This window comes from Artemia sp. Qi Xiang Cuo, chromosome 14, assembly GCF_049724085.1.
Source record: "Artemia sp. Qi Xiang Cuo chromosome 14, ASM4972408v1, whole genome shotgun sequence".
In the NCBI taxonomy this organism is placed as follows: domain Eukaryota; kingdom Metazoa; phylum Arthropoda; class Branchiopoda; order Anostraca; family Artemiidae; genus Artemia; species Artemia sp. Qi Xiang Cuo.
This window is the reverse complement of record NC_142807.1, coordinates 51,621,954-51,649,494: the sequence shown is the minus strand read 5'-3', so window position 1 is coordinate 51,649,494 and position 27,541 is coordinate 51,621,954. Positions and strand designations below refer to the sequence as shown.

The 27,541-nt window shown below is 35.1% G+C and overlaps 1 protein-coding gene and 1 pseudogene across 3 annotated transcripts in view; both read right to left on the bottom strand.

Annotated features, from left to right (window-relative positions):
- LOC148944595 (uncharacterized) overlaps positions 1-27,102 on the bottom strand; it is a 53,534-nt gene extending 26,432 nt beyond the window's left edge. For all 3 annotated transcript variants that reach the window (XM_089100747.1, XM_089100745.1, XM_089100746.1), the window contains exons 1-2: positions 26,697-27,102; positions 13,792-14,038 (exon numbers count right to left, since the gene is read on the bottom strand). In XM_089100747.1, coding sequence (XP_088956873.1) covers positions 13,792-14,038; positions 26,697-27,038 — 589 coding nt within the window. In that variant the 5' untranslated portion in view covers positions 27,039-27,102. The remainder of the gene's footprint in view (positions 1-13,791; positions 14,039-26,696) is intronic.
- Positions 21,261-22,961, bottom strand: LOC148944596 (uncharacterized; annotated as a pseudogene).
- Positions 27,103-27,541: the final 439 nt, after the last annotated feature.

The following is a 27,541-nucleotide window of genomic DNA, read 5'->3' as shown; positions in this document are numbered from 1 at the left end:
TAATTTAATTGTTGGGAAAGACACAAATATATAAGAAAAGTGATTAGGCCTATTGCCGCTAAGCTACGATAGAAAAACCCTTATATCTCATAGGAGATAGTAGCATCCCCAAAATAGATTAAGTAAAACTAAATTTATTTTCAATTGATTAAAAAAAATGGAAGAACTGAACGATTTATTAATAGTGCAGAAGTTAGTCGCAAAAAATATAGAGATTGCAAAATCTATACCAGAGTACAATGGTCAGTCAGATATTGACGAATTTAATATCCAATTGACCCAGTTTGTACAACTAACAAAAACAGACGTCGGAGCGTTAAAAGACATTTCTAAACACATTTCTAAACACAAAAGACATTTCTAAAACAGGTCGAACATACCATAGGCAATAACGCCAACTTGCCAATAAATACGGTTGATGACTGGTTAAAAGCATTCAAAGAGAGATTTATAGAAACCAGTTCAATAAATAAATTAAAACATGGAATAGTGAACTTTGATTTTTCACAAAATATAAGGGAATATCTGGATAATATACGCATTTCTGTAGAAGCAAAATACGGAAGTGGTTCTGGGCAACTGTATGAAAAAGTCATACTAAATACCTTTTTGAAAGGACTACCCCCAAAACTATATAGAGTAGTAATATCCAAAAATATTCAGACGTTGGATCTTGCAGTCCAAGAGGTAGAGCGACTAATCGAAGTTGATAAAATGGTTGCTAATCATAGTAATGCAAAAATAAATAGCCTAGGCGACTCAAACACGAACCTAATCTTCAAGGGCGATCAAGCATCCCCCAATTTCTTTTCAAGGGATAACCCCCCAGAAGCACAAAGAAACAAAACGCCAGAAACCGATAGGCAGAAAACAGTACGTTTTCAGCACATTAGCCCCACAACAAGAAGGTGCTATAACTGCACTCGTGTTGGCCACATAGCAAGAGAGTGCCACTATGTCCCAAATCCCATACCAAGAAATGCTGTCGGTAATACGCAAAATTACGGTAACCATTTGTTCAGAAGAACAAATTTTAGCACCAGTCATGCAATAGGCTATAGCCAGGGGGATTGCGCCAATCAGTACCTTAAAATGCGTACCAACCAAATTTGTATAACCCTCTCCCCAACAGGCAAATTAATTATCGGTTTGAAAACCCAAATACGCTCCAAGGAAAATATAATACGAGAATGGAATATAGAAATCATGAAAATTTTCCGATAAAAAATGAAAATTTTACAAGCCAGTAGCATTGGTAGTAAGCGCCAGCAAACGGCACTGACCCGAGACATCCAAGTTAGCATAGTAATACAAGGAGAAGACAGGCAGACGTGAATCATTTAAATAGGCCTACGGAACCTAATACGTCTGAATATCTATTACAGGCACCGACAAATGAAAAAAAATTCTCAGGGAAACGCTTCAGGCCCCTCAGAAACATAAATTGGACCCAGAGGGTGCCAGGAATATTTAATAGGTCCAAGACAATATTAGTGCCTTCTTGTAGTGATATTAATAACAAGTTACCTATATTTAATGATTTTTGTGTAGAAAATGTTTATTTTAAGGCTTTGATTGACTCAGGTGCAACAATTAGTATCATAAACTCTTGCGTACTCAATATGTTGCCTCTTCACATTAAACGACAGAGGAACCCTAATAATCCCAACTTAGCAAGTGTGGCAGGTCATAAATTAAATGCAAAAGGGTCAATTTGCCTAAACTTAAAAAGAGACAATAGAACGTTCATGACAAATTTTATTATATGTGATAATTTCCCATATGAAGCTATTATAGGGGCAAATTTTCTAAGATCTAATAGAATAATATTAGACGTAGCCAACGAGAAGCTTGTCTACCCAGCTAAGGTAGGGGAAGAAATTTCCACCTTAAGAAATCGTAACAGAGGTTACGAAGACAACATAAAAGTAAACAAAAGTTCTAGTGGTACAATGTCGAAGTATTATGAGCCCTATGTTTCGCAAAGACAGGGCATCATTGGAAATTCTTTGAATTACCCTGAGAGATATCGCAGAAATGAATTAAATTTAAATAATAACAGTATTGAAGCTGCGAAAATAAAAATAGGAGATATGTGACAGTACAGATCAAACCAAATTAACAAAATAGTCGAATTGTGGAAAAAAATAGTAAAACCCAACGTGACGCCACAAGATGCCGCAATGGCGCATCATAGCGCCAACATGAATCTAAAACACAATAAAAATGAAGAAAAATATTACGGATTTTCGACAAAGAAAACAAAAGTCCCTCCCAAAACGATGCAAAAAATTCAAATATCACAGATGATCGAGCCAGTGGTTAGCAAATCAGAAATATGGTTTGCGACACCGTCTGAAATACCCGAAAATCTGTTTTGCGAGGAACAGATTATATGTTATGACAAAGGGGAAGGTTTTATTTGGGTAACCAATAACCTTGAAAATGATACAATTACAATAAAAAAGGGGACATGTTTAGTTCAAATCCAGGTTTTAACGGAAAATGATTTAAATAGATGGGAAAATTCTAGAAGAAACCTAGTTAACGGTATTAAAACTTCAAATGACAAATATCCTCTAACAAAATCACAATTTTTAAACAAAATTAATATGGATCATATAACGTATATTGAACTTAAGAAAAATTATGCTAATTTTTATGTAATTTTAAAGAATTATTTTATGCATCTTAAGATTATATAGGTATAATTCAATTTTACTAACATTAAATTTTAACGACTGGTAATCCCGTAGCAAAACAGCCATATCGTGTGCCGCATAAGCACAAAGAATGGTTAAACAATAAAATCCATGAATTATAAAAAACGAAATTATACGCCCAAGTATAAGTCCATATAGTGCACCAGTGATCTTAGTACAGAAAGAGAATGGAGATCTTAGACTCGTAGTAGATTATAGGGCCCTCAACAAACAAGTAGTTAGTGATAAATTTCCTCTACCAAGAATAGACGAAATTCTTGACTCAATTTCAAGCAAAAACAATATTTTTACCTCTTTGGACCTTACCCAAGGCTACAACCAAGTGAAAATAGCCGAAAAGGACGTCCATAAAACTGCATTTTCAGCATCCGAATATGGTTCTTATGAATACTTGAGAGTACCATTTGGGCTTAAAACAAGTTCAAGCGCGCTATGTAGACCCCTATTGCACCGTTTAAGAGGATTAAAGAATATAATTCATTTTGTTGATGATATTATATGTGGGGGGGGAAAAACTGAACAACACTTAGCAGCATTAGCTAAGGTGTTCGAGAAGTTCAGGCAAGGTTATTTAAAATGCCGGCCTGAGAAAGTAAATTTATTTCAATATAAAATTAAATTCTTAGGAGTAGTAGTAACCTAGGGAGAGATATCCCCAGACCCTGATAAAATAAAATGTGTTGAAAACCTTAAGCCCCCCAGAACTATGAAAGAATTAAGAGGAATTTTGGGCCTTACTGGCTACTTTAGAAAATTCGTACGCAATTATGCCCAAATTGCGAAAACCCCTCACGGAATTAACTAGAGGGAATTCCCATAATGTTACCTGGTCCCAGGAAGCTCAAACTTCCCTAGACCGTCTCAAAAAGGCACTCACTTCTGAATCAATTTTGTCACTCCCTGATTTCGAAAATAGGAAATTTGTGGTTACCACTGATGCTACTTCAAAAGGCATAGGCGCAGTTCTTTCGCAAATAATCCCGGTAGAAAACCCTAACCCTCTACAGGGAACACCCAAACAAATAGAAAAAGTTATATGCTATTCAAGTAAAACATTATCAAAAGGCGAAAGTAGTTATTCCGCCACAAACTTAGAATTGTTATCTATTATCTACCACTTGGACAAGTTTAGGAATTATTTAATTTGTAGACAATTCATACTAAGATCAGATCTTACAATCTTGCAGTACATGCGCACATTTAAAAACCCAACGGGCATTCTAGCTAGATGAATCGTGAACGTCCAAAACCTATACTACGACTTTGAGCACTTAAAAATAAAACACAATATAGATTACGACTTTTTAACTAGATACCCAGAAAATATTCCATCGGAAGCTGAAGAAAATGAAGTTGAGGCCATAATTGCTAAGAGCAATCATGGATGTAAGAAAAACAAAGTCAAATACGCAGTAAAAGAAAATAAGATTAACTATTGTCCATTATCTTTGGAAAATATAAAAAGGAAGCAAAAATAGGACGAAATGTGTGTAGCACTAATTGGTTATTTTGTGAATGACGAAGCGTTATCAGATAAATTCAAAACTCTAAGAAAAGATAGATAGTTTTTACTACGACCTTCAGGATGAAATATTGTGTAGAATTGTAACTTCTGAAACAAACAGAAACCAAACCTCGATAATACCTGTGCTACCACAAAACTTGAAAGGGCCTGCATTTGAATATTTTCATTCGGACACGGGTGGACATTTAGGAGTTATGAAAACGTTCCATAAGTTAAAACAATACTTTTACGCACAATCTGCACTGACAAAACTTAAAGAATTTGTAAGTACATGCGAAGCATGTAACTTGAGAAAAATCACCCCAGCTTATCCAAATCCTCCGATGGGAAGGGTCCCGGTAGCAAAGTACCCCTTCGATATTATCTCATTTGACCTATACGGCACAAGTGGAGGCTTACCTGTTTCTAGCAGAGGTAATGCTTGTATTGTTTCGTTTATAGATCATTTTTCAGGATTTACTTTTGCAAAAACATTAAAAAATCAATGCGCTTATGCCACAAGTAAGGAATTAGCAAAATTATTTTTAAAATTTGGCATTCCTAATAAAATTTAGAGTGACAACGGGAGCAATTTTTTTGCAAAAGTAACAAATGATTTAATGAGTTTCCTTAATATAGAGAAAATGGTGACTGCGCCGTACCACACACAAGCTAATGGCAAAATAGAAAACAGGCATAAAATATTTTCGAACGTTCTAAGTATTTATACGAAAGACAATAGGAGCGACTTGTATAACTCTTACCTTATTTAACTAACGTAATCAACACTGCTTATTCCGAAACAACCAGAGACAATCCATTTTATTTACTTTTTGGTCGAGATTTTAGAATCCCCTATGATGAGATTATTGAATCTCGGCAGTATTATAACGACTCAGAGGATTATAAACAAGAATTCATAAATGGGATGAGGAAAACTTATAAAATAGTTAGGCAAGAGTTGGAAAAATGTAAAATAAACCAAGAGCTTAGAAACCAACCCAAAGTTAAGGGGAATATAGATTTCAAAGTAAAAGACTTCGTTTACCTAAAGAACGAGGCAAAAACGGAAGGAAAAAAACTTTCCAACAAATATTTTGGACCGTAGAGAATAGTCAAAAAGTACGATAATGAATATACCTTTAAAATGGAAAACCCCGATAGTGGAAGAACTTACAAGGCGCATGTTAGCCGAATAAAAAGAGCCAAATTTCCAGAGAGATGGGTATCACATACCTCTTCTACTGATTCGTCAGATTCGGAAAATGAGCCCCCTAGGTCAAGATTGGCAGAGCTAAAACCCTTTAATTTCAAGCAAGACTATTTTGAGAATGACAGTGACCAGGAAAACTTTGAAGAATTTTTAGCAATGGAAAATCTAGTTGTTCCTAAGAAAAAATCCCTAATACCAGGATTTTTTCCTGAAATAAAAACGCAAAAAAGTCCAAAAAGTTATTCATCGGCAAGCGCAGGAGATTTAGGTTATATAATATCTCCAAAAACCCAATTCTTCCCCGATAGAATTTCGACCCCATGTCCCCCCAAAAGATTTCCAGACGATATGGTTTCCCCTGCAACACCAATAGAAAGGCCCCTGTCTTTACAGGAAGAATTAAACAGAGCTGTAGAAACCCCCGGTATTACTGTAAAGAAAACTCCTCCCAAAGCTTTAACTAGAACAAACCTGCGAGAAGCTATGGATTTAATAAAATTTCCCATAAAAACAAGTCAAAGTACATTGCCCGGGAATAAAACTCCAACGGATGACCAGCAAGGTCAATATCATCATATAACTGTGTCCAAGGCCAAACCTAAACAGTGGACTTCATGGAGGGAAACCCTAGTGCACAAAATGCCCCATTCCCCTGAGGACATGGCATTCAAACAATGGAGGAACCCCGCAAAAACTTTTGATTCCTCCCAAAGCTCTCAAGAATCTTTCAAATCTCCCGAGTTGAAAACTCAAGGCGAGGACTTAGAGAATAAAGCTTCTACTTCCAGGGGAGTAGAAATTTACGAAGAAATGGCAGGTGACACGTCAAAAAGTATCACCTGTAAGATATCTAATCTGGAGTCGACGGAAACTAGTTCCAAAGAGTCTGATGGTGAATCAGACCATACATTAGCTAAAGAAATAGAAAAATCATGACTACCCTCAGCAACCGCACACGGCAAACAAACTAAATTGAAAGGGCAAGACTTTTTTAAAAAACAATACAAAAAGTTTGACATTATTTCGTTATAAAAACCAAAAAAGAAAAAACCGCAAGAAACAGAGGAGAAAATAACGACACAGTCAGGTAGAACGGTTAAAAAACCTGACAGATGGAAATATCCCTAATTAATGTAAAAACAAATTTCAAATATAATAAATTTAACAACATAATAAATTCAAAAGTGTGCAAGTAAAGTTAACCAAGTCAATATTAATGAAAAAAAATAAATAATACGAGTAATGTCAAAACACTGGTGATCAGGAGAGAATGGTTGGAACAGAAAATAACCAAAGGTAGGAAGCTCGTGGTCTACTGAGGACGACAACTGGTGTTGGACCACGTCTTGTGGTACGCGTGGGGAGGAACTCTAGGCCCTTGTTTGTTTTTTGTAGTTTTTTTGTGCGTAAACGACCGTAGGAAGGGATATTTCTCAGTCCTTCAAGTGTAAGAAATTAGTATTTTTATGCCACTAAGGGCCAGTCAAAACAATACTTAAAGGTTGAATAGAAACTTCAGTGAGCTAAGTTTTCGTTTTTTGGATCAGAATGCTTTGAAAGAGAAACAGAGAGTTTATTTTCTTATAGCTCCGAGGCAAAAAAAAAAAAGAGAGAAAAGCTTTTTAATTTCATTATATTATATCAATGACGTATGCTGTCCTACAGCTCTGTGTTAAACATTACTTCCAAAGAGAAACAGAGACATTAATGCCTTTAGCTCCTTGGCAAAAAATTTAATTTCATTAGTTTATACCTATGACGTATTCAATAACAGAGAGATCACTGTTCTATAGTTCTGTGACAAAAATGTCCTTTAATTTAATTGGTTTATCTATGACATATCTTGTGCTCTAATTTTAGTGACATATTTTCGCAAGTCAGTCAATTTATATCTTACCTATACTGACTCAGGTCCCCTCGGATTTTCTATGAAAAATCGACCCAGTTCCAAACAAAAAAAAACTACCAATACAGAAGAGTCTAATTGGGAGATGGTCATGTTCTTGGATATGTACCGGATCGTAGGGATCATGAATTCCATTCCCTTGGATCCTGTACATATTTATGAATGTTATCATGATTTCTGTTGTGTATCTCCTCTCTACAATGGGCATAAGAGTTTTCTAAGATGTAGAATCCCTACTGAAATTGCCTTCCACGTGAAGATTGGAAATTTTTTTTTTTTTTAACTATGAAGAAAATTAATCAAAAGCAAATCAAATATGCCTTACTTGACTTAAAAATTCAATAATCTGACACTATCCTAGCTAGAGCTTGATGTGAATCGTGTTTTGCTCTATTTTTAGGTTTTTAGTGTTTAATCTCCCTTTTTTACTTGCCGTTTTGTTCGTTTTTCTTGCTTAAAATATCAGTCAAATTCTTATTTAATTATTCTAATAATCAATTCGTACTCAATTTTTTACTTTAATTATTTATTAAAATATAATTTCTCAATAAGTTATTAATTAAAATATAATTATCTCAATAAACTATTTAGACCCTGATAATTTATTTAAGTTATACTAAGGTTTATGTTTAACTTGAAAAGACTGAGCTTCATTTAGTGAACAACGTTTATTTTTGTCAATTTTTTCCTGTTTGTCCCTTTTTTTTAGTTCAGGCGAAATTTATCTGAGCAATATGTACATTAAATTACCAAATTCTGATATAGTGAATACTAAAGAAATTTCCTCTTGAAAGCTATATTTCTTCACCCCCATTATACCCGTACAAATTCCAGCCAGTGTTCAGTATATTTGGATAAAGCGAATTTGTTTTTAATAACTGAAGTATACATGACTAGTTCAGTGTGTCGGGTATTTTGAAAATAAGTTTAAGCTTTGAACTATGCAATTCAATAGGCCGTACCCTCATCTTGAACAGCTTAATAAAAAAAAAAACACCAGATCAGGGCTATCATGATTTCTTTTCCAAGAGAAGTTATTAGTCCTATACCCGAACATAATCGTGGAAAGTCCTAACATCAGCATTTCAGCTGTCCAACAGCAGCATTTCAGCAAGCATGGAATCCTGCATCTAATTACCTTATTTGAAACGCGAAGAAGAGGCACCAATGTTGACTCGTAATTACGGAAAATCCAAGGGAAGAACACGGGAAAGCAAAGAAGAATACCTCTGCATTTCAGCCGTTAAACCCGGATCACCATAAGAACGTCTAAGCAAAGAAATAGGGAAGACATCAGAAAACTAGTGGGTATAGAGGTCTCCATACGTCCTTGTTATGTCTTGTTACCTCATTGTAGTATCGTTTGCGTAAAACCGTGTGGTTATGACGCTGCACATGCGTTTCTTAAACAGCACTGACGTGCGTGAACAATGCAGGCATGAAATAAGTTGTAAAATTAGACCTCAAAAAAAAAAAAAAAAAAAATTAACCATGTAGCATAAACTCTGTTTAAAAGTATTATTTTAAATCTAATTAACTATGTGTTGAAAGAAGTTAAAATAAAGTGTATGTAGTAGTATATATTAGAAAGTATAATAAGAGACCATACTTAAAGTTGAAGAATTAATATTTTATAAGAAACTTCTATGTATTGAACTTCCCAATGGGAACAATTATAACCCAAGTAATGCGTGAATTATTGTATGTGTATTTACTTCAAAGAACTGGTGATTCTGCCGCGTTGTTTTTATTACAGGAAAGTAAATGAACACATTGGTCATTGAGTATTACAATGAGCTGCCCAGTACAGATACGACCCAGTAGCATCTATTTTCATCATATCTCAACCAACGAAGAGTACTCACCATAACTCCAGGCAACTTTCATCCCAGCTTCGTCTACGAAAACAACAGTTACCCTCGATCGTCGTTTCTTAGACTATGAACCAAATTACGTATCAGGTAGGACTATATTTGAATCTCACTAACCAGTGCCTTAACGAACTATAAAATCTCATAACTTCTGAAAACCCCGTCGGTCAGAACAAGATAAACAATACTTAACGATAACCGGGGCGGAATGATACGCAAAGACATGTCAAGATATTTGAAGCCGAAATTAAAGACAGCTTTAAGTTTAATTCTGAGAGCACCATCGATCAGAACAAGATAAACGATATTTAAAGATATTTGAAGTTAAATGATACTTAAAGACATTTTAAGATATTTGAATCTGAAGTTAGAGACAATTTGAAGTTTAATTCTGAGAACCCCATCGATCAATACAAGATGAACGATATTTAGCGACATTGGAAGTTGAACGATATTTGAAGGTGTTTTAAGTTGAACTTAAATATAATATATTAAAAAAGTCACCATAGTATGACGACAACCCGTTTCAAAAGGCACAAATAAACTATTTTACGCGAGAATACATCCTCTATGTGCCTCAAAAATCCTAAAAATAATATGCTGGGAAGAAAAACACCAACACCTATAGTGGGAAGAATCATTTCCCAGTTGACAATTAGAACGATATTTAATGGTCATTTCCCAGTTGACTATTAGGGAAAACGTACCGTGTAAAGACAACTAGACTCGAACTGTTCCATGAAGAAACCATAACGTAAATGCTTCAAAATTTTTGCCAAGACAAAAAGAATGAAGGACAATAATTTACAACAGAAGGGTGTAGTACACTAAGGACACGAAAGGTGATGAATAGATGTGAAGCCACACGTGTTAATTACTAATAACTTTGACAATTCAAAAATCCCAATAGTGAAAGTGTTTTAATATTATCAGTGAATATGATCAACCCAATATTGTATGTTATAAATCATTCATGTATGTACCACAAGTAGAATTAGGTGTAATATTATCTTGTTTTTCACTTAACGTAGTTTAGATAGTATGTAGCACGTAACAAAAAGAGCAAAATAAAAAAAAAAACTGACATAAAGGTAAAATAGCCCCAACTTTTTTGGAAATGTAAAAGTAATCAGAGCCAAGTGTAGAAAAAAAAAAATCCTTAGTATAGCACTTAAACTATCACCATAAATTATCTTAGTCCTATAGATATATTTTAGATAGGGATTTAGAACAAAATAAGAAAAAAAATGGAGAAAATGTTTAGCACTCCTAATGAGCAGTTACTAATGACAGGACGTCATTAATTGATGGGAAGGGTGATGTGTATCATGAGTAAAATGCGATATATTTAAAATACAAGATTCTTTTCTTCTAAAGATAATTCGGTCAGAAATTAAACGTCCCTTAATTGAGTTCAAATACCGCTTCCATGAGTCTATATTTATAATCAGCAAAAAGAGAAATTGCATTTCTAGCTTCAGTCAAACAACGACGCTAGTCGTTCGAATTTCGCTAAGATAATTAGTAGCCAAAAAATTGCTACGTACGATATTTCTAAGGAAGTTTAAACGGCAAAAAAAACTGTGTGAACTCCTGAATCATCTGAAAAATCTTAAAGAGATTATTGGACGAAGATTTGCGTCCTTGGGGCACGTGAGCCAATGGCGAGCAGTCCTTACAGCGCAGGACGAAAGAACTGCGTTTGGTAGTGGGGTAGATGTGTTTTTTAATTTTAATCGTAAGTCTGACTTGAGAAGATCCATTGAGATAGAAGTTTTAACTCTTTCATCTCGGTCACCATTATTGTCATTGAAGTGACCCGTTGCTGTGCAAATAAGCGTGTAAGTTCAATAAATCTATTGTCTTTTTTATCTGTGTTTATTTCATCTTATATGTCTGCATTTAGCCTGATAACAGATACTTGGTTCGTAAGTCTCCAAAGTAAATAGTCCCAAAGGAATCTAATCTGAAGATAGCCTGAGAAGAAGAGGCAACGTTTTTCATCCCTACAAACACCAAATGTCGTTATCGCCACAGCTTAGAAAAAGCTTCTAACCCCTGCTAACCTATAAGAATTCGTATCTCTTAAGTCAGATCTAATTGTGCCATGGAAACAAAGCTTTGAGACGTCAAAATTTATAGTTCAATAATTCGTAATTACTATTAAAACATTACATAACAAAACTAAGACGAATGGAAATTATCCCGTATATGAAGTGAGCTACCCCCTCCGAAATACCTTGTTCTTTATGTTAGAATTTGACTTTTCATCCCAATTAAATTAAAAAATAAGCATTTTCAACTAGAAATAAGGAGCATCGTTAAAAACTAAGACGAATGGAAACTATCCCGTATATGAAGTGAGCTGCCCCCTCCGAAATACCTTGCTCTTTATGCTAGACTTTGACTTTTCATCCCAATTAAATAAAAAAATTAGCATTTTCAACTGGATATAAGGAGCATCGTTAAAAACTAAGACGAATGGATATTATCCCGTATATGAATTGAGCTGACAACTCCGAAATACCTTTTTCGTTATGCTAGACTTTGACTTTTCATCCCAATAAAATTAAAAAATAAGCATTTTCAACTAGAAATAAGAAGCTTCGTTAAAAACTAAGACGAATGGAAATTATTCCAAATATGAAGTGAGCTACCCCTCCGAAATACCTTGTTCTTTATGTTATGCATTAACTTTTTATCCCAATTAAATTAAAAAATAAGCATTTTCAAATAGATATAAGGAGCATCGTTAAAAACTAATACTAATTGACATTATCCCGTATATGAATGAAGCTCCCCTCTCCGAAATACATTGTTCTTTATGTTAGACTTTGACTTTTCCTCCCAATTAAATTAAAAAAATATTGTGTATTATACAGAACGCATCAAAGAAGTAAAGCTAGGTCAAGTCATAAGACCATTTTATCATCGTTAACCATTTTCATATATTGATATTGTTCCAAATTTATAATAAATAAGGTATGAATTAACATGCTTTTCAGGGTTACCTTAACTGCTAATCACTTTAACCCTTTTTTCTCCATCTTCCAAGCTTCGATGTCTCTGATTGGCTCCTAAAAAACGGATGTTGGCTAAAAAAAACAGTCTGGTTGAAAAACTTGGAGTTGAAACAAACTTGAGTTGAAACTTGGAGTTGTGTGGGGAATCCCCGCTCATACTGCTATCGTTTTTGCAATGTGTAGGAACCGGCGGGGAATCCCCGCTCGCTTGGAAAGGTACCAATGAAAGGCAAGCAAAACTCTCACCCATCCGTCCAAAAATATTTTATTCAGAGATTTCTTGTTAAAAAATTATCCAATCACTAATTAGAATCAATCACACTCCTATTATTCAAACATTAGTTAATATCGTTCATAGAAGCCAATTTGTGAATTCCTTATCCCTTTTTGCAAATGTCAATCAAACAATTCTGATTGTAAAAGCGTGTTTAGTCACGTTGCTTGGAAAGGTATCCATAAGTACATACTCTGAAAAGGTGCCAAGGAACGTAATCTCCCCAAACACGTCAAACTGTTTCCATGTGCAATTGATATCAATAGCAATAACCAGTCTGGTAATCTGCCTTGGAAAGGTGCCAAGGAACGTAAAGGCCCCAAATAGCACAGGAAGGAACATAGAGTAAGCAAAGAATAAGTTAGCACTCTACTTGTATTTACCAGATCGGCTTGATATTTTCAGAGTAAGTAGGTTGGGCGATATGGAACTTAACGCGACCAATAAAACTTAGGGTAAAATATTTTTCTATTGAATCTTAGAGCGGAAACTTCGAGCTCTTTCAACATGCTGACATGCTTTTAAATTACAGGCCTTGCGGGTAACTAGAATGTATTTTCAGAACCAATTATTTTCTATTAGGCATAAAATTAAACAAAAAGATATGGTTGAGGTCAAGTATTGTGAAGCGCTAGCGCTTTAAAAAATGGAGGAGCATTTGCTAGATGTTTTGCAGAAAATTTCCCATGGATTGTTTTGGGTATCCGACTGACTGACTGTATCTCAAACAGTAAGTTGTGCAAAAATTTGTAATTAAATCCTGCTTTATAGGGCTATGATGCGAGGAAGGATGGCTAGTACAATTTCTACACATGAAGGATGACAGATTGCCAAAAATTATGCTTGTCGGCCGATCGTCTAGGTCCAAACCAAAAGCAGGTCGTCCCAGAATGGGGTAGGAGGATGTCGTAAGGAAAGATTTAAGGGAAATGGGAACATCTTGGAAGGGCGTAAACAGGGATGCTTTGAATAGCTTGGAATGGAGGAGGAGCGTTCGTAGCTGTAAAGCATCAGGCGGCTTGGTGCTACAGGGATTTAGTAGTAGCAGTAGCAGACTATGCAAATTAGGTATCAGAACAATTCCATCTGAAGAGGAATTCAAAATGTTGTCTCATAATATATAGCTGGCAGCAAATCAAAGGGGTTCTTGAACATGAGGAATACAAGTCTGTAGTTTATGGTGAGATTTACATCTTCCCTCAAGGGATTTCCATGAGACGGTCTGTATACTTACTGGTACCTATAAACAAAATAAAAACACAGAAAGCTCAACTTACGTTCTGATCCATTCACCTTGCCTTTTTCAATATGGAGGAAAGACATTATTCCACTTTTCTTTGACGTACTGGCACATAGCTGAAATTGTGTAGACTTTCTATTCTTTCCCACCATTTTATTAAAGTAAAATGGATCGCCTTCCACTAAGATTCCAGACCAGCCAAGAAAACGTTCAGCAAAATAACTTTGGGACATGAATTCACCATCAGAAGCACCACATTCAAAGAATCTTCTTGTTCTCTTTTCCTGAAGACAAGAAGTAGAGACAATAATAAACAAAATCCGATGATTTAAAAATATTACATGAATGTCATGAATTATTTTTCGACGTAATACGTTAAGTTAGACAAATTCTTTTCCAAGACCACACTGTTTTTCTATGACGAACAAATAAACGCTCAAATAGGTATAAGTCCATTTATTAGACAGTGAAAATAGATACAAAAGTCTGGATATGATGACGATCACTGAATATGTGGTGAAAATATCCAGACTTTTGTATATATTTTCACTGTCTAATAAATGGACTTATCCCCATTTTAAAATTTATTTGTTCATCATGAACTTTAGACCACGGAACGCAGCTCCTTAGCACAGTTTACCGAGGAAATTGCACAAATCATAGCGAATGTCGCAGTTATCACATATTCCAGGTTTACTCAAGCAATAGGTGATAAGGGGGGTGGAGAGGTGGTGATAAAAATTTATGGTGGAATGACCTTTTAGGTCCAGCCTCAGTTTCGTAAAAATTTTTGATTTCTTAATATTTTGAAGGAATCCGTGTTGGTTTGTGCTTTCAATTAAATAATTTAAGTTTCTTCTTACGACAATAAAAAAAGAAGGGAAAACAGACAGGAAAGATGAAATCCTGACCGATGAAAGGAGGCTTGTACAATTTTTGCCACATTGGTAACAAAAGAAATAGGCGATAGATATGTAAATTCCACAACACTACGTGGTAACAGAAAAGGCTCACCAGAGTATTTGACCAAAATGGTAAAATAGTAATGGTCTCTGATGTTTTCACCGGTTGTACCTGGGTGTGCAAATAGTACTTAGAAGACACTATTCCTAGATGTCTCCGTTTCCATCAATACTTTTTCCTCTTTACGAGCTAGTGCTAATAAATACAGCAAATACATATTACTTCTTAGTTCATTCAGAAAAAGTTTTCCGCCTCAAATATACGTGAAAGAAGAAGTTCATTCTACCGACAATGCAAATGAATCGAATGAGTTAACATTTAATGTTGTTTGCACTTGAATATAATTTGTGTAAGTATTTTTAACACATGATACAACAATTCCATTTTAGCTTTAAACACACTAATAACAAGAATACACTAATTTTAGCAGCATTATATCAGCTTGACTTTTTTGGCGTTTCCCACGCAAAGTAGCCTAATATTTTTGCAAAACCAACATTGCATATGACAATTCAATTTTAACTTGATGAACAATTTTAAACAACAAAGCGCATGTCATGTGCATAATTGCTCAGCATTTGTTTAAGTTTCGATTTTGCCCAGTGTTGCCCAATTAGGCACATTTGCACCATTAGGGCCTTATTTTAGATGCTTGGGCATTGATTGGAATATTTTTTTAAAGCGAAATTGTTTGACAAATTGAATATTTGACACATTTTTGCTCAAAACTGGTGTTTCTTGCATTTTTTTTTTGCTTTTATAGCTGCGCTATCATATAACGTACATCTAGTAGCACTGACACTTCTCACTATAGTAACAATTTTCAGAAAACAGATATGGTAAGACTAAAGGTCTGTTTTATTAAGAGAGCCTCATTCCAGTATATTTCTCACTTTCTATGTCTTATAAAGGAATGATGTTAACTTTAGTTTACTAAAAAGAAATAGGCAAACTCTTTTTGTTTTATTAAAGAGGGATTCCTTCCCTGCTTAACCAAGTTGAAGAATGATAAAAAACTTGCTACTGTAGGAATGTTCTTATCATTCCTTAACCAGGCTGGACAGGGAAGGAATCATTCCTTAATGCAATAGGAAAACTTTGCCTATTCCTTTATAGCTAACTGATTTTAACATCATTCCCTTGTAAAACGTAGGGAAATATAGAAAGTTAAGAATGGAATGACCTGGAATAATTTTTTCTTATTATTAATTAAAAGAAACTTTCCGAAAAAGAAGTTTTTTTAAATCGAAAAGTAAATGCCATATTAAACTTAAGATCAGCAGATAAAAAAAATAATTCAAACTCACCCCGACCAGAAACTACTATTTAAGAATAAATTACGCACAAAACGAACAGAAATTAAACAAACAATCATAGCAAACAAATGTAAAACAGTTACTAATATAAATGATCAAATAAACCTTGAAACGAGTAAAACTTAAATTGAAAATGTATATCAAGCTAAAACAAGCAAAAATCACTACAAACAAGAGTTTGGCTACTGCTCCCTTCCCTAACTGTAAAAGTCTAAAATCTCCTGCGGCATCATCACTTTTAACACTTAAAAAGGGAATTAGGACTTTCAATTACCAGTCAAATGCGCCTCCTCCAAAGTTTATACGACCATAAAAAACTTATATACCCCCCGGGTATGGCTTACAACACTTGCCCATCGGCTCTGGGGGGTTGTGTCGACTCCGTAGATTTTGTTATCTGATCTTTGGACTATTTTGAACAAAATGGCTATCTCAAAATTTCGATTGGATACATTTAGGGAAAAGAAATTGTGGGATGGGGGAGGGACTAGTCGCCCTCCGATCACTTTTGACTCTTAAAAAGGGAACTAGAACTTTCAATTTCCAATCAAATGAGCCTTTTACACAGTTTGTACGATCACCCCTTCCATAAAATCCTTGTATGCCCCCGGGGTATAAAGTACAATATTTGTCCCGGGCTCTAAGGGGTTGTGTCAACTCCGCAGTTATTGTTACCTGATCTTTGGACTATTTTGAACAAAATGGTTATCTCATAATTTCGATCGGGGACATTTGGAGAAAAAAGGGCATGGGGGTCTAGTTGCCGTCCAATTACTTTTGACTCTTAAAAAAGGCGCTAAAACTTTTTGTTTGCATTCGAATGAGCCCCCTTCGAAGTTCAAACGACTATTCTTTCAATATGAAGTGACTCTGGGGAAAAAACAACATAGAAGCTTTAGGGCCTTTCATGATTACAGCGGTAGCTGCAACCTAGTAAAGAGCGAAAAACATCCCATAGTAACCAGAAGTTAAAAATGCGTTTAGAATAAAAAATATTTAGTGAAAAAAATTTCCATCTGACACTGATTCAGGAATAGTAAATATTATTACGGTTCTTCTTAAAAGTAAAAGTTTATTGTAAAAGAAAATTTATGGCGATTTCGAAAAAAACCTGAAACCCCTCAAAAATGACGTCAGATAAAATGAAAAGTGTACCAATGGAATCAGAATAGTCGAAAACCTTGTACAGGGAAATTAGAGTCATTCACCTTGAACAACAAGGAAAATCCCTTTTTTGCGAGGGTAGCAGTGATCTGTCTCGCGATTTTGTGTCTTTATTTTTCTTTTTTCCAGGGTTATCGGTTTACAAGAATATCATAGAGAGAAAATTAATAGCTCATTCAAAAGCTATTTCTTATTACTATACGGTTCGTTACCACGAACTTTTTGATTGATTCAAAAATCAAATATCTTTGAAAAGATTGCAGTATGAAAAGCACAGTTTATATAATTATCCAGTAAGCTTATCGCAGATCATATCTGGTCTTCGTTCTCGGTGCGAACAAAAAGCTCCTCCCACTTCTTCGTGCAGTTATGGATCAGTGTGTTTGCGTCTATCAATGAGAAATGGTTACTAAGCGCATTATTCCTAATAGCGGGTTTCCACTTGTTTCCGATTATTTCGCGTTTAACTTGTCTACCCGTGAAAAGATCTGATGCCGCCTATGTTTCTACGTTCTCTGGAGCACTCGCACCCCGGTCCGGGTTTTTATAATGGGTGAGATAGGGAATGATCATATTGGATAATTATATAAACTGTGATGAAAAGACATAAAAAAATGCAGATTTCTTGTAAAAAATTAATTCTACTTAATTAAAAAAAATAATTTTTAATTTATTTTTGCTTTTGATAAAAAAACACTATAGCTTTTAATTTCCGTTTGAATAAGCCCTCTCGCGACATTCTAGGACCACTGGGTCGATATGATCACCCCTGGGGAAACGAAAAAATAGACAAATAAACACGCATCCGTGATCTTTCTTCTGGCAAAAAATACCAAATTCCATATTTTTGCAGATAGGAGCATTAAGCCTCGAAAATAAGGTTCTCTGTTACGCTGAAACTAATGGTGTGATTTTCATTAGTATTCTATGACTTTTAGGGGTGTTTTCCCCTTTTTTTGAAAATAGGGCAAATTTTACCAGGCTCGTAACTTTAGATGAGTAAGACTAATCATTGATGATCAATCAATCAATCAATCAATCATTTTATTAATACTAAACTATATTACAAACGTAAAGAAAAATTATTTAGCCCATGAAGCTTGGCTTGTTGTGGGCCTTACAATACAATAATAAAGTACTAAGACAACCATAAATATTACTCTAAATCAAACAATATATATGAAATAAAGATTAAAGAGAATAAACAATACCATACAATATAACAAAATACACGACGAATAACTGCCTTTGCAGACAGAAATAACGGGACATCCGGTGAGATTGAATTCCATAATTGAATTGATTTATAAACAGGAGACCTTTGGGCTGCTGTAGATGAACGTTTGGGCAAAATAAATCTACGAGAAGAACTACGTAAAAAAGTAGAGTACCTACCTGAGCCTGTCCGTGAAATAAATTGCTGCAGAGGCGGTGGAAGTGTACCTAGAAAAGCAAAATGCGCTAAATAAAGATTACTTTTGCTCACAATACGATCCAGCGGAGCTATTCCAGTATAATTATAAAGGTCAGAGGAAGGGTAAAGCCGAGGGAGAAGAAAAGTAGCCTTCACTGCCCTATTTTGGGCTCTTTGAAGTGAGCAGAGAAGAGATTTATTAGTATTACCCCAGACAGAGCAGCAATAAGAAAGGTAAGGATATATAAAAGCATAATAAAGAGAAAGCATAACATCTGGGGGAAGAAATGAGTTAACCCGGTGCAACATTGGAGACTGGCGGAAGATGAGGGAACGGGTGTGAGTTATATGGGGCTTAAAAGAGAGAAAACAGCCAAGATACACACCAAGAAATTTCACCATAGCAGCTTGCGGTATAACATCATTTCCATAAGTCAGGAGGATTGGCTCCCTTACATCTCTCATACGATAAGGGGTCCTGAAGTGTACAATGGCACTTTTTTGGCTGTTGAGAGTCATACCATTTGACCAGAACCAATCTTTTACTTTATCAAGAAGACCTTGAGCTAGGGAAGTGGCAGATGGCAAGTCCACTGCAGCAATGAAAAAGTTACTGTCATCAGCAAAAAGAATAGGGTGCACAAGGGGATGAAGACCATCAACGAGATCATTAATATAAATTAAAAACAAAAGTGGTCCAAGCACAGAGCCCTGTGGGACGCCCTTCAATATAGGCAAAGTAGTGGAAGAATTACCATTAACTGAAACATACTGAGATCTTCCCGACAGATAAGACCTTAACCATTCTAGTGGCACTCCATGCACTCCAAATGAAGATAGTTTAGACAAAAGAACAGAGTGGTCAACCATATCAAAGGCCTTTGAAAAGTCAAGAAATAGACCCAAAACACACAAGCCCTTGTCCAGATTAACACGCACAAACTCTGTTGCATATGAAAGTGCATACAAGGCAGAGAATGTGGGACGAAAACCATACTGACAGTTAGTTATGAGACAATTTCCTGCAGTCGTATTAGTGCTAAAAACAAATGAAGAGAGTCTACAATACACTACTCTTTCAACAACCTTAGAAATGACAGGAAGAATAGAAATGGGTCTATAATTTGAAATTAGAGATGAATAACCTTTTTTATGTAAAGGTAAAACATTTGCAACTTTAAATAAATGAGGGAAATCACCAGAAGAAAGAGAGCGGTTAGTTATGTGTGAGATGGGGTTAGAAACAAACTGATCAATTTTTTAAAGAACATTATTACTCAAACCAAAACCATCAACTGAACGGCTACTTGGAAGCTGAGAAATAATACTATAAATTTCAATATCACTGCATGGGGAAATGAAAAATGACTTTTCTGCTATGGAAAAACTACTTACTCTACTCTTGGGTTGAATGGGAACTGAAGGAAGAGTGGTGAAATACAAATTGAAGGCATTTGCTGAAGAATTTTTATCCACAATAGATCCATCAGCATTCCTGTAATGACATGGGGGGACTGTTTGAGTTTCTTGCAAGAAATAGCTTCATTAACTACATTCCAAACCTTACGCAAGTTCCCCTTACACTCATCAATTCGACGCGAAAAATAGAGCTTTTTGGCTGCACGTACTGAAGTCGTAAGTACATTTTTGTAATGTTTATACTTCAAAAGATCATCCTGTTTTTTACTTTTACATGCAACCTTGAACAGAGACGCCTTCATATGCGTAGCATTAATCAGACCTTTGGACATCCATGGGCATTTGGGTGTAGAATTCCTTGGTCTCTTCCTAAGAGGAAAATGCTTATCCAATAGAGCTCCCATACGACACACAAATAAACTTGTTGCACATTCAACATCATTAGCTTCAAGAACACTAGACCAATCATTACTCTGAAGACTAAGAATTAAATTAGAAATTTCATTATCTGTAAAAGTTCTAAAAGAAGATTCACCTTGCTTATTCACTGCAATCTCAGTATAAGGTAAAAAAAGTGATATATAAATAGGGAAGTAATCGGACGGATCAGTGAAGACAAGACGAGAAGTGAAATTCAATTTAGGAGAAAGAAAAATGAAAATATTATCTATCAAAGTAGCAGAATTTCTAATAGGTTTAACATAAAAAGGAAAAAAAAATTGAAGGAAGTAGCCCAAAAGAAGAAAGCACATCAAAGAGATGGTCAAAATCATCACTTGATCCAACATTTAACATATTACAATTCAAATCTCCCAAAACACAAATACGTTTCTTAGAGAAAGTCCCTGCTCCAGAAAGCTGATCAAGCAAATCACAGAACAGATGTGTTGGAAAAGGAGGGGGCTTATAAAACAAACAAACAGTATCACATGCAAACTGGCTTTTCAGATCAATGACAAGAGAATGAACAGTCCTACTATTAGACACTACTGAAGTAAACAAGGATTCAAGGTCGTACCGTCTACTGAATTTAATATCAGATTTTATAAATAAAGAAATGCCCCCTGAGCACTTTGTTACCACTCTAGGGACATGAATAGCAGTATAACCATGCATATCATAAGCTGTTAAATTTTCACTATCATATAACCATGTTTCAGTTAAACCAATTACATCAAAATGGCAAGAATTATCAGACCAAAAATATGATTTCAGACTATCCCACTTATCTCGTACCCCACGTACATTCAAACAAAATACATTAACGTAACTATTTGAAGAGAGAGAAGGCATGATTTTATCACAAAAATCAATAGTAGTGTGATAATTGCAACTAGAATTAACCATAGATCCAAGAAGAGGGTCAAGTGTGTGGGCCTCTTGTTTGCCAGCACTACTTGGTTGCTCAAAGATAACTGATTTAAGAATAGAAGAATTCAAAAGAAAAGAAAAATCAGCCAGAATTACCACACATAACAAATGCACACAATATCTTCACAAATGAACAAAATATCAAACAAACCGGCTGAAATAGCAGAGGGTAAATTGAAACTAAAAAGGTGAAACTTGTAGGCAACAAAAAAAAGAAAGAGAAGAAAAAAAAGCCTGCAAGACAAAGAACAATAACAAGCTACTAAGCTCAAAAACATTAAAAAATAACAAACAATTACAAGGATAAAGGCAAAAACAAAGTAAAGAAAAAGGCAAAACAATAAAGAAGCAACCAGAGGAAAGATTTATCAATGGTTTATGTATATAATTTAAAAAAATAATGTAAAACAAAATAAATGCAAGAATAATTAAAAAAATTAGATCATAAAGGTTTAAAAAAAAAAACAACAACAAAACAACAGAGCTAAAAGGGGAAAAATGGTTTATTTCAGTCCTGGGAGGGGCTTGGATGGGCTGTAGTTGACTGATGGAGAACATCAACTTGAGATGCCTCTTTAACAGTGATCACTTTACCATCAGAAAGCTTGGTAAGTATTTCTCCTCCACTGGACCATGTAGCCCTCTTCCCAAGCTTTGATTTAGCATAGTTAAGTAGCTGAAGTCTAGGCTTTGTCAGTGACTCAGAAATAAAGACACCACTACCTTGAAAACTTTTCTTTTCTCTAAGAATAAACTGCTGCATTCTTGGACTACAAAATTCCACAACAAGTGGGCGAGATTTCATACCTGAGCCTTGTTTTCCAATCCTTCTAACAGAAACTATGTCATTCTTAGTCAAAGGAATACCAGGAAACCTAGTACTGCAAAATCCAAGAAATTTGCTTTCCGAAGCTTCTGGATAAGGGTCTTCTTTGAAACCAAATAGGATCAGCTGATTTGAAATTTTCATTTGGTCAAACTGATCGCCCAGACAATCCACATTGAGTTGAATTGGTTTCAGAGATTTCTGCAGCTCTGACAAACTTGAGTCAAGCAAATGAAGAGATGATTCAAGCTTTGACATCCTCAAATCATATTGTTTTAGTGATTTTTCCACAAGCACATCAAAATCCATTTTAAGACTATTATATACCTCTTGTTTAATAATTTCCATGTTGTTAGCATCAAAAGCAGCAGGTAGGTGACTAGAGGCAAGTTTTTTAATAGAGGCCTCAACCAAAGAACCAACCTCATTAGACAGTGCCTCACTGACAACTTCTGCCATAGTAGATTTAAGGTTTTGGTCATTAATTGAATCTGCAATTAGCTTCTGCGTGTTTTTAAGGGTGTTAATGTGTGAGGTGAGCATAGTAATCTGCTCATTAATAGATTCAGCTCCACTGTATTAGATGGAGCAGTCTGATCTCATCTCTCTGTGACTAGGTGGTCTATAGCTCCTTTTAGAGTTGTCACCCATGATGTAGGCTAAAGTGAACTCCAAACTAGGCTAATCAAGCTACAAGCCAACAGCAAAAGGCAAGGGATCTTCCGGCTGGCACAATCAATTATAAAAGGTTCTAATAACAACGAAGCAGAGATGTGAGCACTAGGCAGAAAAAAAAAAGACAGTACCTGGGGTGTCCCCAATCGCACCCCTGGGGTTGCGGCTGGTAGGCTTGCCTGCCTTTTCCACAATGAAACTTGATGAAACTTATATATTTAAAATCAGTATAAAAATTTGATTCTTTTGATTATTTATTGATAATAAATCTTCGTTTTTAGAGTTTTGGTTACTATTGAGACGAGTCGCTCTTACCACGAACTGTTTGATTCAGCCATCTTTAGAGCCATGATACAGATGAAACATACATAGTCCCAATATATGATTAATAATTACTATTGGCTATAATACATCATATAACATGTGAATCACATTTAATAATGTGAGCAGCTTAGCGCAGTGGAAGTGGTGCTGGGTGTGTGCCCCAGAGATGGATGGATTGCAGCCTCATTGAACTTCGCTGGACCTAAGGTCTAGTGTTCTTGGTTTAGGTTTCGGTTCACCGACCTCTGAAGCTGCTCTCGGTAATAAATACTATTCAAAAATATTTGATTATTACAGCAAGTCTGATTTCTAAGAACGATTTCTACTAAGCTTTAAACTTTTGGTTTTCATTCTATTTTAAGGTTTTGAAATTTTTGTAATCAGGTTTTCAGTAATGTCAAGTATCAAAAACCTAATAAAAAATCAAACTAATTAAAAAAATTTCAGGTATTTATCAGGATACCATAAATGTTTTTGTAGCTTATAACTTTATCGATTCTGAACTAAAACTAAAATAGAATAAAAATTGATTTTCCGAACTTTACGTAACGTCACTCATTACGTCATATATGGTTATGATTGCATAAAAAATCAAATATCTTTGAAAATATGAAAAGACATCTAAAATGCAGATTTTTTTTGTAAAAAGTGATTCTATTTTTTTCTTTTTTGATTAAAAAGGCACTAGAACTTTTAATTTCCGTTTGAATGAGCTCTCTCTCGATATTCTAGGATCACTGGGTCGATAGGGTCACCCCTGGGGAAAACAAAAGAAAGGCAAATATACACGCATCCGTGATCTTTCCCTGGCAAAAAATAAAAAAAATCCACATTTTTGCAGATAGGAGCTTGAAACCTCTACAGTAAGGTTCTCTGATACGCTGAAGAAAAGGCTCCATAAACAGAGGAAAAGAAGTACACTAGTCATCACCGAAAAATATTTGAAATTTTCTGTCCATTGGGTAACTGGTCTATTAAAATCAAAATAGGTAAAGAATAGGATTTTTTCCACTGTTTGTTTTAGTAGCTTAACCAATAAACTCTGAAGGGGTTTACTGCATGAGGTCTTTGCAAGAATCAGACTGGTTACTGGTAATGAAGTTGCTTCAATAAAGCTTTCGAGAAGTTAGATACACCCAAGGTTAGTGCTCCAAAATATTTATTTTTTAATCTCTTGCCACCTCTTCTCTGATAGTTTTTGAGTAGAAAATCAAAATCATTAAACATAAATTAAGGAGTTGACCCGATTGAGTTACTCTATTTGTTTCAAACTTTTAACACATAATTTGTTGATTAATTTTTTGTTTCAGAAAGGGTCTAGTGTTACTTGGTTAAAAGGAAATACAGTTCACTTGGACTGCGCGTAACAACATAAATTTCCTCCTTATTTCTCAAGCTAAATTTTTGGTCAAAATCGTTATCAAACCTTTTCATTTTTCATGCAACAGCCATGTTTAAGGCTGTCAGATATGTTTATGAAACGATAAATACCTTTGGTATTGATATATTGTGTTTTCCGAAGAATTTCCTCTTGTCAGAAAATTCTTTGAGAATGAACAGAGAAACTACAGAACATACAGATCCGAATCAAGGAGGCACACTTGTGCCTCTTCAAAGAGGCGACGCACCACAATGTTAAGTAATTTCAGGTCCTAGCGGTCGCAGAGAGACGGCGGTGATCGCCTTTTGTAGCCTAAGCTCAAACTAAGAAACAAAATTTCACCCTCTCCGACTTTATCTTCATGGGGGAAAGTGGGCCAGAAGTTTCGACCCTCCCACCACAGCCCCCCTTTATTGTTGTCCGATCGGGTACAGTTGGGGGGCTTCCACCCCAAACCCCCGCTTCCGTATATGAAAGGGGCTGTGCCCTCCTCAACGCCTCGCTCTTTACGCGAAAGTTTGACTTTCTCACAACTCTTTTTTTTAAATAATAAAAACTTTAGCGTAAAGAGCGAGGCGTTGAGGAGGGCACAGCCCCTTTCATATACGGAAGCAGGGGTTTGGGGGGCGGCAGCCACCCAACTGTACCTCCTAATCCCTGTACGTTTTAAGGTTCGAACTTGTGACTCAGCCTCTTTAACTCTTTAGAAAACGTAGTTTTTTTCAAAGAATTATACATATCAAACTGTGTTTCATATATTTCACCCCTATTACAATTCCAAAGAAAACACTACAAGCTAATCTTGGAATTTGATTTGGAAAGCTTCACTCTCTCATTTGTTTTTCGATGCCACCGAGAATCAAACACGATTCTGGAAAGAGAGGGAGGGAACGGGATCAGGATAGAATATTAATTTATAAAGATGCTGCTTCAATACATATTTCTTAGTTTTTCAGCCTAGAAATACAGATATGACATTTGCAGGATTCTCAACCTTTTAGGTATCTTTCTAACCAAACAATCAACAGACATAATTGGCAATATATATATATATATATATATATATATATATATATATATATATATATATATATATATATATATATATATATATATATTTATACATATATATAATTTTTCTCAAATTAGTGGCTGTATATGAGTATGCAAAAATATTCTTATTAACTAACAGATAAAAAAAAACGTAGCAATTGACGAACAAAAATACGAAGAGGTGAATAACACAGGGAATAAAATAAACCCGACAATAAGGAGAATTATACCCCGACTAAGCAAATATATTAATTGGGAATGACTTATGGACAATTTTGAATGAATCATCAATAAAAGTATATACAAGTTTTAAAACGGGTTGCACTTGTTTATGGTACCTGCATAGAGTACAGTCTGTCAATGCCCTTAGACGGGCCTTGAGGGACATAGCCATATTGACAATGACTTCTAAGTATTATCCCATACATGTAACCATATGAGGGAGGAGTCCTAGTTTCTATGCTTCCCCGGATTTGACAGATGGGCATCAGTTACTTAAAAGGCGAAACGTTGCACAATATCAATTTCCTAGAAGGAGGGAAAACCCCGAGAAATATATTTCCGGTTCCAGTTGTTTTCATAAGGGATATCAAAATTTGTTTGTTGGAACATGGTGTTACCCATTTCGTAAAAAAAAAACCAAAAAAAACAGCATTCTAAATATCTTGGGAACCTAAAAGCAAACGGATTAAAATAATCAACAAGACTTGCTTAATTTAAGGGGTGAATAGAAAGCTTGAGTAAAGCCAAATTGTCACATAACATCTTTTGGATTACTTAAGCCAAGATGAGTACATCATTGTATTTGTCTTTACAGACAGTATATTTGGCAATTTGCAGCGGGACAACTGCTGCCAATTTCTCTTCTATCATCATCAGACCGGAAACTTAATTAATTATATTTTTACTTTAGCAAGGAGTCTGGAAAACACTCCTTGGTATACTACGATAGGATTATCGTCTAAACTAATACCTTAGGTAAACTAATAACAGTTACTAATACATTAGGTATTAGTAACTGGAAAAAAAGACTTACCTTAGGTATTAGTAACTGGGAAAAAAAGACTGCATCCGCCCAAAAGTGCCTATAGCCCAGGTACTGGTCATCTAACACATTTTTTGCAACATCCATTCCTTGATTGTGCAATTTGTATTCTTTTTTCGTTGGTAGCTGCATTTTGCAAACACGAATGAATTCAATTAAATATGGATCATCCATTTCTAAATCTACAGCTTTTGAGATATCTGAACAAAAATCGGCTGAATCTTGTCTTCTCCATACTATCCACAATGCTATTGTTACACAAAAAATATATACATTATTAATTATCCTTAATAATCCATTTCTTCGAAAAAATCTGCTAAAAGAAATATTCATTGTACATGTAGTTAGGTTAAAATAGAAACCTAATCATGTATCAGGCTTGTGAAAGTTCCTTAGATCTAGTTAAACCGGAATACTGAGCTCAAGTCAACAGAATTATTGATGCAAATTTTAACGTATATCAACAATACCAAGTTAACCTTCAAACATATCGGTTGTACAAAAACAGTGGCCCCGATGCGGCACATTTGTGTCATTAGGGTGCTTATGAAAGGTAGTTGCGTACTGAATTTTACAAAAATTCAGTAGGCATTTTCGGTGCCGTCACTCGAAAAATAAGAATTTTTGATCCTGTTTGCTTTTTTGACTGGACTATTTTTCCCCGAATATTTGGAAACACGGGTTCAAAATATGGTATATTAAATTTTGTCTCCTCAGTGTTCTGAAGTAATTGTTTTGGGCCTGCTGTACTGACTGGAAGGGTCTTGAAAACAATTACATGACTTCTCCTAGATTGTTTTTGATTAGTAAATATGGCATGTTTGAATGTCCTAATA